The following is an 18,224-nucleotide window of genomic DNA, read 5'->3' on the forward strand; positions in this document are numbered from 1 at the left end:
GGCCCGGAGCTTTTATTTCTTCGTACACCCAAAGTTTATTTTAGCACAAGTTATGGCATCCCGATTTATTACATTAAATGAGCTGAAAAATAACAGAAAATGTTCTACTCCTCAATACATGTATATCATTTGTATAATATATATGCTAGAGCCAATATGAGCGAGTGAAACAGGAGACACATTGAAATGAATGCATAGGAAAGCTTTTCGTATAGTTTGCCAAACACACGGCCCAGACAGAGAAAGATATATTCTCGTTCATGTTCTTCTTTATCCTCTTAGAAAACACTTTCCATCTTCATTTTATGATGAGGTGTAACATTATCACGCTTCCATATAATAGCGCTGGCAGCTATATGGATAGGGTGGTCGTGTGAAATAGCTTTGTGTTCCAGCCGGCCTTGGTTTGATCCCCATTGACGTCGTATGGACTTTTATTTGGCACAATTCCTAATGAAATGAGTAAAGAAAACAGAAAGAGATGTCTGCTCGCATACATACTAACCATTTTTAAGCTTTTAAAATAGCTCAGTATTTGCGCATTTCACTCTCCAGCACATGAAATGGCATCATTTCTGCCAAAGATGAAATGTTTTCTGCCAACACTAGTTTGGGTGTAGTAAAATTTTCTACGAGATAACATCTCAGCAAAACTGTTGTCGGAGAATAAGGTTAATCATCAATCAAATAACAATCGAAATTGTCCCGACACAAAGGCATATTGACTGCATATTCTACTCTTCCATCGAGTGTTTATTTTTTCCCATTTTTAACACATTGCATTCAAATAAGCATTACCATTCTATAATTCGAATACTACTTCGAGCAGCTTTTAGAGACAGAGAAGCATTTTCAGTATGAATGGAAAATTTATGATTTGTTTTCGAAGTTATTGATTGCATTAATGAAAACCGGATTTCCCTCAAACTTTATTTCAAACTTTTCATCCAACGCCAGCTCAAAACTATGATAAACTATTTGACAGAGCGCCTAATGTGTTAAACGATGCAGTTCATAGAGAGTTAATAGGAACCCGATTCTGAAGGAAAACAAGTTTTACACCATTCCTTCACAAAAGAGGTGTTATTCGGATACCGTTGCTTTTCGTCGTCTTACGCACCAAATCAGATTCGGTTTTGGGTTCAAGATGAGCTCGGTGGAAGAAGAGAAATACAAAGATACGTAAAATGCATCTGCTCACGCTGCTCTACTATGAATAGATAATTAATGTAAACCATATAAGTCGCTAGGTCACCAGGCAAGAGCAACACGAATATGACTAATCAGCGGCAAGATTATGGAAATCCAACGATCTCTGAATATTTTCTGCATCACTAATCCATTCAGAGTGGTATCGTTTGTTTGGAATTTGGAATGGTGACTAATGGTATGTTCGAAAATATCAATACGATACTCGATGCACCGTTTCACTAGCCGTTTTTGGAGCCGTCCGAGAATAGCATTTTGGAGGATCCTTTTAATGTGAATCATTTTTGTCGTGCCAAAACTGGTGGCTGTTGTAACAATTCGTGCTTCCATAATTTTCGGCATCATCACTTTTGTGGGTTCGTAATATCCCACGTGGTCGTGTTGGAATAGAGTTTCGCTAAAAAAAGACATAAGGTAAATGATTTTGGTTTGTCCAGTCAAAAATATGATCATGGTTTGTCCACTTTCTTGAATGCTCACCTTTGTCAAATCAGGTATTCGAATGTTTCAAAACATATAAATAAAATTGTCTTTCTCATGTTTTACAGTAGTTTGATACTATATTTTCACGGATTCACATATTTTAAAGGATTATAAAATACACCATCTATTGGTGTCAATGCGCCCCTCATTCGAACTAACTTTTCATCGATCACCAGATGATTATTTCGCATGTATTCAGACCTTTTCTGGATTATAACACTTACAAGTATTGTAAACATCATTCTTGCATACCATTTGTATCAGATTCACATAGCCATACCATTAAATTAACGCATTTTGATGAAATCAATTCTGATCATGAGTTGTCCAATTCACTAATGTTGTTTAGTTGTTGGCGCGCTGCAGTTTGTTTATTGTGTCCTTCGCACATAGCAGAAATAAAGTTTGACTAAATATATTGGCTGTGTTGTGCTTTTAAAATGCCCAATAAAATGTTTTCATTCAAAAATGGTGATATCTAAAGCCAAATCATGATCATTTTTTGTACAAACCATGATCAGAGGTGGTCAAACCATGATTATAATTCCTCTTTGAGGAAAATCGTTAAAAAATATAAAAAATGTAATAATTTCAACACCTTATGGTAGTATTAGCAACTAGAGACTTGGGGCTTTTCAACAAACCCAAACTCGTATCGATTATATGTATAGGGTCTTACCTCTAACCGCAAAAAAAGAATAGCATACCTGCTTACGAAAACATTGATACATTGACAGATGGGGGGGGGAGATGGAGAGAGTGACGAGGATCGGTCGATAGCGATGGGCACTGAAGAAGAATATAATTGAATGTAATAATAAACGAGAAACAGGAACAAACCCATCCCTTGGATTATGTGTGGGACACTACAAATTGGCGACGAGGTGGGTGAGGTCTACTATTTATTTTGTCATTTTAGATGCGGTGGAATGCGATGCGATGAAAAGGTATACAAGATGTCTGTCGTATTGTGGGATGTGAAGTGTAAACAAAACTGGAGATTCATATGCATAAAAAATATTAAAGGATTCCAATTTACACACGAGTGAAAATAGCTCCACTAAAAAAGCAGAGCTGTGTGTGCTAATTGCATAAAAAGTGTCTAAAACAGAGCGTAGTCGCATTTGATGACGAAATGGTGAAATAAGGTACGATACTAATTAGTTGACCTTGAAGTACATGTTTGAGTTGATTCTGCTTGATTGTAAGATTTGCAGACATGAGTGATAAAATTGAAAAAAGAGGAAAGAAACAAATGGCAAAGTTGTGCGAGAACTGAGAACTTACAAACTTTGTGATTTAAGATGCAAAGAATTCTATAGAATAGGTGGGATTGAGAACTATTTTAATTCATGATTCCCATCAGAAGTGTAATCGATTTAGAGTGAAATCGTTTTGACGAAACTGTAACAATCGGTTTATGAGATGAAAATCGATTTGAGAATCGATAAAATTAAAATCGATTTGGGAATCAATAAGATGAAATCGATTTGGGAATCGATAAGATCGATTTGGAATCGATATGATGATCCATAAGCTGTCGATTTGGGAATCGACAAGTTGAAAATCGATTCGGGAATCAATAAGGTGAAAATCGATTTGGGAATCGATATGATCAGCATCGAAATGGAAATCGACAAGGTGAAAATCGATTTGGGAATCGATGAAGTGAAAATCGATTTGGGAAGCGATAAGGCGATCATCGATTTGGGAATCGATTCGGGAATCGATTTGGGAATCGATGAAGTGAAAATCGATTTGGGAAGCGATAAGGCGATCATCGATTTGGGAATCGATTCGGGAATCGATTTGGGAATCGATAAGATCGATTTGGAATCGATATGATGATCCATAAGCTGTCGATTTGGGAATCGACAAAGTGAAAATTGATTCGGGAATCGATAAGGTGAAATTGGATTTGGAAGTCGATGAAGTAGAAATCGATTCGGGAATCGATGAGATCAAAATCGGCTTGGGAATCGATAAGATAAACATCGATTTGGAAATCGATTAGGTGTGCCATAAGCTGTCGATTTGAGAATCGATAATATGATAATCGATTTAGCAATCGGTGAGATGGGCCATAAGCTGTCGATTCAAGGATTGATAAAACGAAAGTTGATTTGAAAATCGACAAAAATTCGGCAAAAAATCGATTTGGGAATCGATAAAATTATAATCGATTCGAAAATCAATCGGGCTACGACTGTGCATTCGATTTGGGAATCGGTCGTATTTCAATTGGTTTATGAAATATATCAGACTTATTAGAGAATAAAATCAGTTATTTAGTTTGGTATTGATTGAAGGTTCAGGTGATTTAACAAAAAAAAAATTGGAGTTCTTATAGTTCGAAAATACTAAATCGTTTGCGAAAATCGATAATTTCCAGGTATATCTGGACTAACAGTTGAAACCTATGATCAACAAACTCAACCTGCAGTGTAAAACATACTCTAGTTTTTCTCGTCAAAGCCTCAATCGAGGGAAATCTGTGATTCCAGCAATTTGAGTTTCACTCCTAGATGTAGTTAGCAAAGCTAACATCTTAAAATGTGCCTCTATTTTTGCAGATGCGCGGAAAAAAACGTTATAAAAGTACACTGGAGATTAGGGACGTATTTCTTTAGCATTACTTTCTAAAAATAGATTGGAAGTCTCAGAATGTTTTGGTTATTATTAATTTCCACGGGGGCTTTCGGATCCAAAGAACAGAGCTTCTGGTAAGTGCAGCTCCTGAGGAATTCCAAGAAATTTGTTTTTTGGTGAAGTTGCAATGATTCAATGTACTCCTGTGATCGAGTGTTTGGCGTGACATCTTTCATGCCGGGAGTTCGGGTTCGAATCCCGCTCTAGTCGGGGGATTTTGATTCTACGTTGACACAGTGAAGTTTCTCTGGGAGCGTTAGTACTGTTTTATACTTAATATTTAATTTATCTGGGGATAAAGGAAAAGGGGAAGTAATAAGTGCTCGATAGATTAAAAACACACAAAAAAATCGAAGTTTGCTTGTGAGTTGTCTTCAAATTATTCGGATCGAAGGCAACAATAAAGTCTCTGCCATCTGGAAAGTAGGTTATGTGCAACGTGTGTCACGTCGACAGAACGGAGACCAAATATTCCCAAAGCAGGTCAATCAACCGAATTATGTGAAGTGAAGTCACTATCGGAAAAGTTAGTAAGTGAACACGTGGGCGGCGCCAATACGAAATAAAAATACCGTGTGACCATGTTACATGTTGTTTTAAAAGAAGGGAGGAGTGTAGGGTCTTATCTCTAACCGCAATAAAAGAATTGCATACCTGCTTATGAAAACATTGATACATTGACAGATGGGAGGGGGGGGGTAGATGGAGAGAGTGACGAGGATCGGTCGATAGCGATGGGCACTGGAGAACTAAGTGGTGCGGACTCAATCCACTTCATTTTCAAGCAAATTCATGCATGTTTTCAAGCGATTTCTTGCAATAAATTCTCAGACCACCAGGGATGCTAGATTTACAAATATGTTTGTAAATTTACAGACATCTGTAAAACACTTTTCATTTTTGTTGTAGACTTTTTGGATACAAAAATATTTCACAGGTTTTTGAAAAATAAGAGGCTTTATTCATCACATCAAAGATATTCGACATTTGACATTTTTCCATAGTTTTAATACAGAAAAGTTATTATATTTAGTTTATATCAATACACATGACGTTAGACCAGCGATACTCAACCTGCGGCCCGGCAGTCTTTCTGGTTGGCCAATCTGGTGTGTATAAAGTTTGGAACTCGTACTTTTGCCATGACATCATTGCAGACGAAAGAGAGGATACGGTTATTCACAATTAATGAAAAATTGCATTCTCTGCAGGTAAGGAAAAATCTTGAACGAAAATTGTCTCTGATAATTATTTTCTGTTCTAGATAAGATTGTTTTGCTGAAATGCAAGGAGATTTATTGAAGAATAGTTAAGTTAGGGTCAGGACTATGTCTTCAAAGTATTTAAACAACATCGAATAAAAATTTTCATTCTATTTTCAACAACTTACATTCGCTTTCGGGTCTGCTTAAATATAATATGGGTTACTGTTCGATATTGTTACCACAGACATGGTTCATGGCCGTGTGGTGATCTAAAACTTGTATAGCCTTGCATGGCGGATGGAAAATATTCACTGCATTTTCTTATAAATTTCATCAACGACAAGACCGCAAGCCTTGGTGGATGTCCAATATATCAACGAAGAAATACTGATTTTTATGAAAATTAACAACGCGTATATATGTGTATGTATGTATGTGTAGATTGTTGAAACATTTAAACACACTTACAACACATAAGTTATTAAGTGGCCCGAAAAATCAATTTTTTCCACTTATTCCCAAAAATTACAAATGAAAATTAATAACTTTTGAATCACTGATTTAGAAGATCGACATATAAAATTGAACTAATGACCTAGCCTTTTAGTGAAAAATATTTAACTTGCGAAAAAAATGATTATATTTTAGTAATTATTGATTGTAGTCGTATTTTTATTTTTTTATGACTTTGGACTAGAGGGCGCCATATTTTTTTATATTTTTTCTTGAAAGCTGAGAATTTTTTACATAACATATATCGATATCAGAGATGCTATTTTTTTTGTTTTTTAGATATGATTTTTCAAAGTTAACCGGTGGTTCGAATAATCATTTTCCCCCTTTGTCCTAAAATAACATTCTGCAAAAAATCATAACATTTTAACTACTGAACCGATTTAGATGATCGATATATTAAATGGAAGCCAATAAGCAAAATTTGAAAAAATATCACCCTTGCGGGAAGTTTGGATTCTAGTAGCATAGGTCTAGTTCAGTCACATATGAATATTGATCGAAAACTTAAAACATGTTAAATTTACAAAGTTATAACTTAAAAATGAGAATTATAGCATCTCTGATATCGAGATATGTTAGGTAAATAATCCTCAGCTTTCCATGAAAAATATAAAAAATTATAGCGCTCCTATCTTTAACCGAGAAAACTATGAAAAACTAACTGAATCAATAATTACAAAAATAAAAAATTCAATTGTTTCGCAAAAGTAAAATTTTTCCATAGAAAAATAACTCGTAAGCTTCAATTTGATATGTCGATGATATGAATCGGTCCAATAGTTCATAAGTTATGACTTTTTGTAGTGGGAAAAATGGGAAAAAATTGTTTTCGAACCATCGATTAGTTCTGAAAAATCATATTTCAAAAACGAAAAAAAGCATCTCTGATATCGAGATATTTTATGTAAAAATTCTCAGCTTTCAATTAAAAATATAGAAAAAAAAGCGCCCCCTAGTCCAAAGCCATGAATACATTGAAAAACGACTACAATCAATAATTGCGAAAATAGGATCCATATTACCTGCACGTTCAATACTTCTCAATTAAAGCTCATTGGCTTGAATTTGATATGTCGATCATCTGAATCGGTTAAGTGGTTCGAAAGTTATAATATTTTGAAAAAAAGTCATTTTTGAAAAAATGGAAAAAAATAATTTTTTGGATCACCCTAAAATGGAAATGGGCACCCTAATGAAAAAATAAAAAAATACGAGTTTAATGTTTTGCGATAAAGAACAAAATTACCACTTTTGACGAAGATCTGAGAATCACTATATTGGTTTGGCATGGAATGGCTGTATATATATACAAAATACAATCTTACGTGCATCGCGATGTACAAAGTATTAACGAATATGTGAAAATTAACGTTAAAAAACATTTCTATAGATATGTACACTTTTACAGACTTTTCCACATTTTTAACAGACATTGTTTTTACAGACTTTTTTCAAAAATCATCTGGCATCTCTTCCTTCCACTTTTTATCGAATATTTTCAAATCGCAGGAGTAAACATTTACGTGACTCTGACTTCGTTTGTTTTTATTTCGTTCGGAAAAAACGTTATGTCAAAGGGAGGGGAGATTAAAAATGCGTTGCTCAGTGAAAGGTTGAGATGCTCTTTCAGAGATGCAATGGTTAATTAAACAATTGACGGAAAAATGTAGCTCGTTCATTTTATAATTTTAATTATTTTTGCCCTTGACAACAATACCTCTTTTATAGTGTTGATTATCATAAGAAAAATAACACTCCTGATCGTTGGATCTCTTTTGACATTTCAATTGGATCTTTTTTGACAGCCGTTTTGATTCAGTCCGCACTACCTAGCTGGAGAAGAATATAATTGAAAGTGATAATAAACGAGAAACAGGAACAAACCCATCACTTGGATTATATGTGGGACACTACAATATGTGATTTTCATGAAGAAAAATCGATTTGCATTTACTAGTTGCGTAAAACACCCCAAAACGGACAAACCAAGATCATTTACCCTATTATTAGTAGAGGTGTGCAATCCAGCTTATCATGATGAACAGCTCAGATCAGCTCAGCTCATCTAAAAGAGCTGTTCTTTATGAACAGCTCTTCAGCTCAGTTGTCAGTGTCGACGTCTGGAGGCGACTTCCAATTTGGGTCCCAAACTCGATAGTGTAATCTTTATCAGATTAGAAGACACGAAGTTAGTTTTGAAATGTTAAAATTTAAATGAATTTTTTCACACCATGTTATTAAATTACTTAAAACACGTATTCCTGATTCCTGATGAGTGAGCTACTCAATCACTTGCCAAATCCGAAAGATACTGAAAAACAAAAAGGACTCCACGTACTACGAAGTTTAACATACCGATAGCCATATCCGTACATGATTTGGGCAATCTCTTCGGAACTGTCAACTTTTTCGACTAACCAATACCAACAGTGTTTTAACCATGACTATTTGCATAGAGTTACTTCGTTCTCGTTATCTTTTTGCCGCCGCTCTTTTTTGTTGAGGCTAATCCGGACAATGGTTGCGCAGAAACACATAAATGACAAGCCGGCATTACTGTTTTTGCTGATTGCTGAAATTGATTTGGCAAATCACGATCGTTGGCCTATGACTGCGCGGAACAACTTTTGTGCGTAACTAAAGCTAGGCCCAACCGGCTTATGTGGTTGATGTGGGTGAAGGTTCTTCATTAGAAACTCGTGCAGCTCAGATTTGCACCACTGAAAGTCAAGATGCTCATCGATGATGATCTTCTTCTTCAATGGCACTAACGTTCCTAGAGGAACTTCGCCGTCTCAACGTAGTATTACTTGCGTCATTTTTATTAGTACTTTGTTGAGATTTCTATGCCAAATAACACCGCTTGAATGCATTCTGAGTGGCAAGCTCTAGAATACGCGTGATCACAGTGCAAGTCGGAGGAAATTTCTTTGACGAAAAATTCCCCCGACCAGAACGGGAATCGAACCCGAACCCCCGGCATGTTAGTTATGACGCTAACCACTCGGCCACGGGAGCACTATGATTATCGATGATGATAATGAGTTTATTAAACAAGTCACAAGTGCAAAAGTCCCTCGTTTATTATTTATCGTATAGGATTTCTGTTGAATTAGTTGTGTTAGAGCGTTCCTAACTGAGACGTATAAAAAATGTTTCCACACTACTCAAGTCGAAGCAATAAATCAATCATCATCACTGTCTACATCTCTTCGAGTAGATTACAACGAAGTGTGAATAAAAAAAGTTATCGTTGGTTCAACGGCAGCGCAGTGCCTTTGAATGTCGCGAGCTCCATCGGGAGCCCATGTGCAATGATTGAGCCATTCTGACCCAAGCGCTGTGCAAACTTCACCTCCTGTCAGCAACCAATTATCGACGCGAGAGTGCAGCAAATGATATTGCAACCGTTGCAGCTTGAAACTGCTGCAACCTTTTCTACGACTTTCCGCGGTGCCATTGTTCAAAGCACGACAAACGGAAAATATTTCGATTTGATGCTGACGAAATACCATCTTGTGGGCAGTAGTTTGTCTCTGAATGGAGCAGTTGAGTTATCAAGACAACAGTAAATAAACACTGTTTGGTTGCTTTAGGGGGTAGTACACTATGGAAACTTGAAAAAATTTTTTAAAAAATCTAGCCTAAAATGTTCTCTGGGATACCTAATTTACTATAGTTTTTGTCCCAGGTTTGTCCCATGCTCCGTTCCAAAGTAACAAGCCATTTAACAGTTCGGCTGAAAAGTTAATAAGGTAGCACAGTAAAACTATTTTTTTTTTGCAAATTCAATTTTATTATTCAACATAATTGCCTTCGAGGGCGATACAGCGATTATAGCGATCTTGCAACTTTTCGATACCATTTTTATAGTACTCTTTCGGTTTTTCCTCAAAATAGGCCTTAGTTTCGGTACACACTTCATCATCGGTTTTAAATTTCTTGCCAGCGAGCATTCTCTTCAGGTCTGCGAACAGAAAATAGTCGCTGGGGGCCAGATCTGGAGAATACGGTGGATGCGGAAGCAATTCGAAGCCCAATTCATGCAGTTACACACGAAATACGATTTTTTTCATTTTTTTTTCACAATAACAAAAATTGCTTCGCTCTCAATGCTGTAACTCACGAAGCAATCGACCGATTACTGTCAAACTTAGACACGTACCCATTGAAAGATGGTGCTTCGTGATAGTCAAGTAGATTTTTGCAAGAGGCGTCATCTAGACGTCAACCTTATGCTCGCGGATCCAAAATTTAAAATGTGCTTTTCCGAAACTAAGTTTTGCAAACTGGTGGGAGTTCTACCTTCGGAATAAAATAGAATAAAAAATAAAATTTTGGTTAATGTTTTTGGCTCGATTTTTGAGGCAAAAACGCAATTCTTTTACAAATAATGTCGCCATTTCGTCAAAAATCAATATTTTGAAAAAATCCTGCGTACGATGACAGGAAATGTATCCAAGATTACGTAAAAGAAAACTCATTGGTTGAAATCGGTCCACTAGAAAAACTTGTAGAACTCCCACCAGTTTACAAGGTTTTGGCTGAAAGGGTTCAACAAACCGGTTGCGGCTATTCAGGGGACAGTCCAATTGACACCATTTTTTTGCTTCTTAAGTATTATATACCTAATAAAACTGTGATATCAGACTAAGCATAGTCATCCATTTTCACAAACACAGTTGACAGTTGAAAGATACCGAAGTGGAACGAGAAGAAGAGATGCCTCCTGTGTTATGTATGGATGAAATAGAGAGAAAAAAATCACTAATGTAATATAAGATAATTACCAATACCGAACACAATAATCAATTTTTCTCATCAGTAAAACATGTTGCTTTCATATAGAGAAAACACATTTGAATTGGAAAAGGAAATTTTCTTGCATAATTTTTACTTTCTGAGTGTTTATTCAACCCAATGCGAATTTTAATTGGACTAACAACATCTAATGCTATAAGAAGAGCATATAGGAAATCACTTTTTCTAATATTTCTTCACTTTTCTAGTTTTTCTCGCCGTATAAACTTTTCTTGGGTTAAAAAATAACACAACAAAACAGACAGCTTAAACCAAACGACCCGTTCTCGAGCGGAAACACACCTCGGTTCTTTTTAAAGAAAATTGAAATAAACCGTTTCATATACAGGTCGGACTCGATTATATATAGTCGACCATTTTTTTTCAACAATTATTTTCAAATCCTATACATAATCGAATCTCAAGAAAACAATTTTTTCATTGATATATGAATGTCAAACATTAATAGAAAAATAGCTTTTTTGTGATTCGATTATGTATTGGATTCGAAATTTATCGTTGAAAGTGAAATTGCGATTATATATAATCGATTACGACCTGTATCAAGTCATTTTTAACACAACTGCTACCATATACAACTTTACACTTACACTTGTGCTAAATTTTTCACAATACACGATCGGTCTTCGATATGAAATTTAACGAAGCAACCAACATTAAAGTTCCAAAATTAAATTTTATTTGCTAGAATTTTTATTTGCTAGAATCACTCACCTTACTTGCAATATAAAAATGCTCCCGACTTGCATATATTTGCAATGCCGATTTCCCCCGGGCACCTTGGTTTTGATATCTCTGTTAGGGAATACATTTCAGTAGGAACACAAGCCCCCCCCCCTACTTCATTATGTATTTGCAATGCCGATTTCCCCCAGGCAGCTTAGTTTTGATGGCTCTGTTAGGGAACACATTTCGGTGGGAGCAAAAGTTCCCCCTACTTTCATGTATTTGCATTGTCGATTTCTGCCAGGCAGCTTGGTTTCGATGTTTCTGTTAGGGACCCGCCGCATGTGTCGTCAATTTCGACCAATCAGAAGTGGGTATTTCCGTTAGGATAGGGGTTGAGATTTTTCAATTGTTGGATAGTTAATTTCATGACATATATTATTTTCTTCAATATAAAAAATTGTTATGGAGTACCGAAATCGATTGACGCAAAAAATTCATCAATCCATCATGAAATGACTGAGCAATAAGCGTTTGAAATTGGACAGTTTTCACAATGTACTCGATTTTCGATATTCAATTTGTACCCCAATATGTTCCCGAAAGACGTAATCCTACGTCAAAATTGCATAGTCCTACGTCCTAAGCGGTCGTGTCTCGGATACAACCCCTGGATTTTTTTTTTGCTTCAGAATACATTCTTAGAATATGCACAAAGCAAGCTTAGTACAGAGATTGCCTTGGCGTGCAGAAGTAAAGCCGAAAAGAATTATTATGAATTGCATTTTTGAAAAACAATCAGTCTGCCAACGAGTAGAGGTTTTTGTTTCTGTTCTAAAACCCAAAGTGAAGGCCCGATGAAAAAATACTTCGCGTCGGATGTAGCATTTGTAGAATTAAATCACACGTAAGTATTTTTTTTTTTCAAAGGTCAGAAGTACATTGTCAATGGTAGAGGTGGAACACATAAAGAAGAATGGTTCACAAAACAGAACAACCCTTATTCTTCGTTAATGCTGCCCCCATATCCATTTTTTGCTGGATTGTCAGCATACCAGTAACAGCATTAGCAAAAGGTGTCCGCTCGTTATGCTGTGCTTGCCTGCACGCTCGAGACTGTGATTTCAAACCGTGCATAGCTTATTTATACCAAAAAAGTTGAAGACGGGCAGAAACGAATGTATTAGTTGCTCACTATTGACGGTACGGGTAGGGAAACACACAAATCTGCGGAACAAATGTGTGGGTAAATGGGAATGTTTTCAGTTTTCATTAATTTAAACCGCTTAGGGATTAGGGAATTGTAATGTATAGTATATCCAACAAATCTGAGAGAATTTACGATCCGATTGATATACAAAGTATCAGAATTCGTTCGCAGTGAAAATAATTATTAACGTTAACTTTATTTCATACAAACGTGACCTGTTTTCTGAGTTGGCACCCTACCTGAAAGACGTAGCCCCACGTCATAAAACTGAGGTATTTTTCAAATTTAATTGTTTTTATTAGCGCAAATTTAATTGTTGTAATATACTTCACATTTCGAATTGCTTATTTCTATAAAATAGTTTTTGATACGTTTATTGTTCTTGCGATTCTCCATTAAATCAATGAGCTGAATTCAGTGAAAAATAAAAAATTAGTTCATATAGCCATCAAAATTGGTTGTTTGCACCAGCTGAAGGCATCCTTTAGCACTTTGAAATCAATTTATAAAATAGAAAAAAAGGATTATTCTTCAATTATTTGTCTAGAACGATAACAATAATACGAACATTCACAATCCACAATAATAATGAAAGCAACCGAAATAAATCAAATAAATCATTATATAGCATTTTTTTTCATGGAAGTATTAGATCGTATCGATAGATACCAAGATATTGATGCTCATGGTGTCATAAAACAGATTAACTGAGATGAAAAATGGACAGAAAAACAAACTTTATGATGATATACCACTAGCTCCCCTGTACAGTGGTAGACATTCGTTTAGCCGCACCCTATTTTTCCTCAATATTTTTAAAAACAAGTCAATTCTTTGTACAGTTTTGCTCATAAAAAACGATTATTGTTTATTTTCATCGAATTCATTCTAAGAAAAGTATAAATTCACTTTTTGTTTTTGTGCGGCAAATTTCGAGTCCAATAGGTAGCTAATATTTAATATGTCCACCTCCATTTCGGATCACTTTGAAAACTCGATTTGGCATCGAGTCAGACAGCTTTTAAAGTGTTGCCATATTGATTATAGCCCAACATTCCTGAATTACTGCCTTGAGACTGGAAATGTTGTCAAATTGTCATCCGTTTGCATAGACCATCTCGGCCAAGATTCTCCATAGGTTCTCTATGGGATTGCAATCGACTGCGGAATGGATTGCAATTCAAGAAGCGGAATGTCCTTCTCGGTAAACCATGCCTTCGATTGCTTGGAAACTTGGATCTATGTATAATCCTGCTGAAAAAACGACATCCTCGGTAACGTTATTCTCAATATGGCCAATCAAAACGTGCTTCAGTAATTGAAGATACTTTTCTGAGTTCATTCGGGTGAAATTGAAAGAAATGAGAAGCTTGCCGTGATAGGAAACGGCTCCCCACACTGTCAAACTTCCGCCCCCAAAATTTCGCTTCGATCTCACGACATGCCGTTGACTTAAATTATACCAATAGCAACTGTAACAGTCCGGACCATCCAAATTGAACTTTTTTCGCCGGAAAATACTACATTTCTCCATTCTAGTTTCCATTCCATGTATTGCCGGGCGAAAATGAGATGGTCCTGCTTATGGGTGGCGGTCGGTTTCGGCTTCCTTTGAGGTTTCTTCCACCGATTCTGCCTTAATGTATGAGCAGGACATCGAAATTTCGTACCACTTTCTCAGATAGACCAATTTTTGTTAAATAATAAAAGTGACTTAAATATACTATCACTACAGCAAATAAGTATCCCGATAAAAAGAACATTCCTAGTTGTTTCAAGTTTTTTTTTTCAAGTGCGGTTAAACGAATGTCTATCACTGTAGTAGTAGCTTTTATGATGTTTACTGCCCGCATAAGGTCCACGATTTGCTATGGTGTAGAGAGCTTAATCATGTTTAAGGTAAATTTATCAATTTTTTATAGTTTCTAATCATGTTAAGGGATTTCACCAATCGGGAAATTTTATCCCGGTGCAATTCATTTTAGGCCATACTGGCCAGCCGTTATCAAAGAATCGTAGTTCAAAGAGTTCCACCAGCGGTTATTCAATCAAATCGATTCTCATGCTATCCCATGGCGACAGGCTCACAATCTCATGGAGTTTTCCCGGTATGATTCCTTCACCATCTTGGAGCTTTTGCGAGGTAAATCTCTCCGTTGTTCACATAATCCAAGTAGTTTGATCCCCCTAACTAATTATTTGTCTTCTCGTTATTTTGAAGCCTGGTAAAACCATTGATTTTTGATGTCAAATCGCTCACTACTATTTACTACGTGATATCAACGCAACTGCTGCTGGAATTATGATGAACTATTGGTTTATGGATATTTTTTTCCACTAACCATAATTTATGAATGGTGATAACAATGTTCAATCAATCAGCTATTAAGATTACTATTACTAAAATTCAGTATTGAATTGTTAGAAGATCAATGAAAAAAATGCAATGTGCGTTCTATTCTCAAAACATGTTGTTCTGAACTTTTTTAAATCCTTCAGTGAAGGGCACCATAAAAACAAATCAAATTTTTGAAATTAGAAACCAATACCAGAAACAATTTCTCAAGATGGGAATCAGGATATTTATTTGCTACAGTTGAAGTTAAATTCCAATCATAATTTTCATTCAAAATGCTCATTTCGAAAAAAGGAAAATAATGACTATGAAAATGTTTGTGTTGGACTGAAGAATAACGATGATTTGAATTGCTGCTAATGTTATTACTGATATTCTTAATGATCGCGTAATGATCGTTTTAGGATCATTTTTGAACAATCTTTTATCCTCCGCGAATATGTCGTTATCTTCCAAAACAAACAACATTCTACAAACCTACAATATACTTCTCCTTATTGTAGAATTCTTCTACTATGCCGAAAATTTTCACATTGTCTCCATACACAATCTAGTAAAATTATCATCATTTTTGAAGTTCAAAATAATTGTTAGATCGCATATGCTGTACGCATTTGATCGCGCTTGTGTTCAAATAAATCAAATTCTCAAGCTCTTGTTGCAATCGGCACAAAAATAATATAGTCGCACAACATTGAATATTCATCATATCCATCGTATTATCTGTGTGCCTTTTCATGAAAGCCCTTGACGGTTCAGTTCAGTTGACAAACATGATTGCGAGTAAATTATACAGTGGTCAACAATCCACCAATTGGAAAATCGAAAGCCGGCTTAACAACAAAAGGTGTTCGATATGATTCCTTTAATATCAACAAACGCAAACGTACAACGCATGATGGCTTCATGCGTAAGAGTCGGCTTTATAAATACACGATTTCAAAACTTGATTGCCAGGCCATTGAAAAAATTTTGTCGTTCGGCAAGAAAAACACGAATAGTCCAATAGTCTTGCTCCAGTGCTCTTCTGAATCCCATTCCCGAAGCGAAAATTGGGAGGATTGTCAGAAGCACTTCAAAGGCTGCTGTTTTCTCCATTTTATTATGTGGGATGCTCTTCACATGGATCATCAAAACAGTCTTAGTAAAGTGCACATTTTTTGGAAATAAAACAACGAATAGTGCATCGAAAAACATAGCTTATCAAGTAACCTAATTGATCACCATCGATGTGCTAACTTATCGAAGAAACAAAACAGTCCACTTACCCTTCAATGCCCAGATCTCCTTCTGCTGGATACCCTCGTAGATTTGTTGCAGCTCATCATAGCACTGCTCCGATAGTTCCTCCCGCTCGGCTATCGAGATCAGTCCATAAATGACCGAAGTATGCTTCAAAACTTCCTTTTGCCGTAGGGCCCGATTGGCGCCCATAATCACTCCTTCACCGTATCCTGACTGACGGTGTTCCTGTTGCAGGCAATACTTATCACCGCAGGTTCCATTCTGATTCCGCTGCTGTTGCGGCCGATTGTGGCGGTGATAGGCGGTACCGTTCACATTTCTTCCAGTCGTCGAGTGACCGCCGCAAACCACCGAAGCCAAAAGAACGGTCGATAGCACCGCCAAAAACGCAAAACGAGTTGATATGACCATTTTGCAGTTCTCGCTTTTCCTTCTTTCGCAAAAAAAAACCAAAAGTTGAGTATCTGGGCAACCGACAATTCGTTCACCTATTTTTTGTTTCACTTTTGCTTTCAGCCCCGAGCTGCACTCACAATCAGCTGAGATGGATCACGTTGTAATATCATTGCACATTTTCACTTCTTTTTTTTTCTTGTTTTCAGCACAGGAGATCCACCCAAAATATACGGTACGGAAAAATGGATAAAAGGGACTCAAACAGACCGCGCTCGACACTGAAAAAGAGAAAAACACCTTTTTGGGCCAGCCGGAACAGGCTTCTTTCATTGAGTAATAATATCGGTTCACGTGTACTTTTTTCTCCGTTTCACCTCACCTCACTTTGGTCGGCGACCCAAAATTTGGCTCAATTCCTTACGTAATATTTATTATCACCTTTCCGACGACGGCAACAGGAGAATAAATATTATGTTTCAAAGCACACGGCACACTCCCAGTATATGATCATCGTCATCTGATCGCCGCTCGTAACACACTCGAAGAAGAGTTGATCATCTCAATTCGTTGTTTCTTGCGTTGCAATGCTCTAACGATGGACCGATCCAACCGATGCACAATTCATGCGAAAAAAAAAATACACTGAAAATAACCCGGTCACCGATTACTAACAAAATCGTCTGCAACCAAACGGCGAGGGTGCGACCTCGAAACCCACGTCCGCCTCAAGATGATGACGATCAATCGGTTGATCGATTATGAGAACATACCACACAAGAGAAACCCCAAAGGATGGTTACGCCTTTGGAAGATGAACGGATCACGCAGCAGCAGCAGCAGCAGTTAGCCCTCGCGAGAGATTAAAAATGCGTGTGCACCACTTCGACACGTAACGTGAAATGAGCGGCTGCGCTGGGCTGAAGATCGATGTTATAATCGGCACTCGCTGGACAGGCAGGACAGGGCGGGCTGAATGACGAACGAACGACACACGGGGGGAAGCGAAAGCTCCGACACGATCAACGGACACCGATGGAATGAATGGGCTGCAAGCAGCGCGCTTTGACACCGACTGCAGCGCGGCGGTCAAACTTCAACAACAAATCTCGACGACCCAAACGGGACGACGAGTGACCCATTGAAGTTGGCTTTTGTTGTTCAGATGTGTGCGGGGCGGTGTCATAAGACATTAACCCCCCGGAGTTCAACCGTAAGCTTTGAGCTTCAGCATAATGTGGCGGCCGGCCTCGAGTTGCGCGCCAATTCGAATCTTTCTCTTATTCGGTCTCTCACGCTCATGGTTTTGTGTGGTTTCCTATGTTTGCCTTTGCTGCATTTTGTGCCATCCATTCTCGGAAAGCTTTCGCGGAAATGAGGAGAGAACTTTCGCCATCGATGGCGTTTGTAAACAGAGTGCAGTTCCTCTCTCCTCTAACATTAGAGAGAAAGGAAAATACATAGACGCTTT

General features: G+C 37.0%; 1 protein-coding gene across 4 annotated transcripts in view; it reads right to left on the minus strand.

The window, feature by feature from the left end:
* LOC129770795 (nose resistant to fluoxetine protein 6-like) overlaps positions 1–17,795 on the minus strand; it is a 56,595-nt gene extending 38,800 nt beyond the window's left edge. Inside the window, exons 1-2 of one of the 4 annotated variants that reach the window (XM_055773882.1) lie at positions 17,527–17,795; positions 16,384–17,034 (exon numbers count right to left, since the gene is read on the minus strand). In XM_055773882.1, coding sequence (XP_055629857.1) covers positions 16,384–16,771 — 388 coding nt within the window. In that variant the 5' untranslated portion in view covers positions 16,772–17,034; positions 17,527–17,795. The other 3 variants (XM_055773883.1, XM_055773885.1, XM_055773884.1) reach the window with 3 other exon arrangements.
* Positions 17,796–18,224: the final 429 nt, after the last annotated feature.

Source organism: Toxorhynchites rutilus, chromosome 2 (assembly GCF_029784135.1).
Source record: "Toxorhynchites rutilus septentrionalis strain SRP chromosome 2, ASM2978413v1, whole genome shotgun sequence".
NCBI lineage: Eukaryota > Metazoa > Arthropoda > Insecta > Diptera > Culicidae > Toxorhynchites > Toxorhynchites rutilus.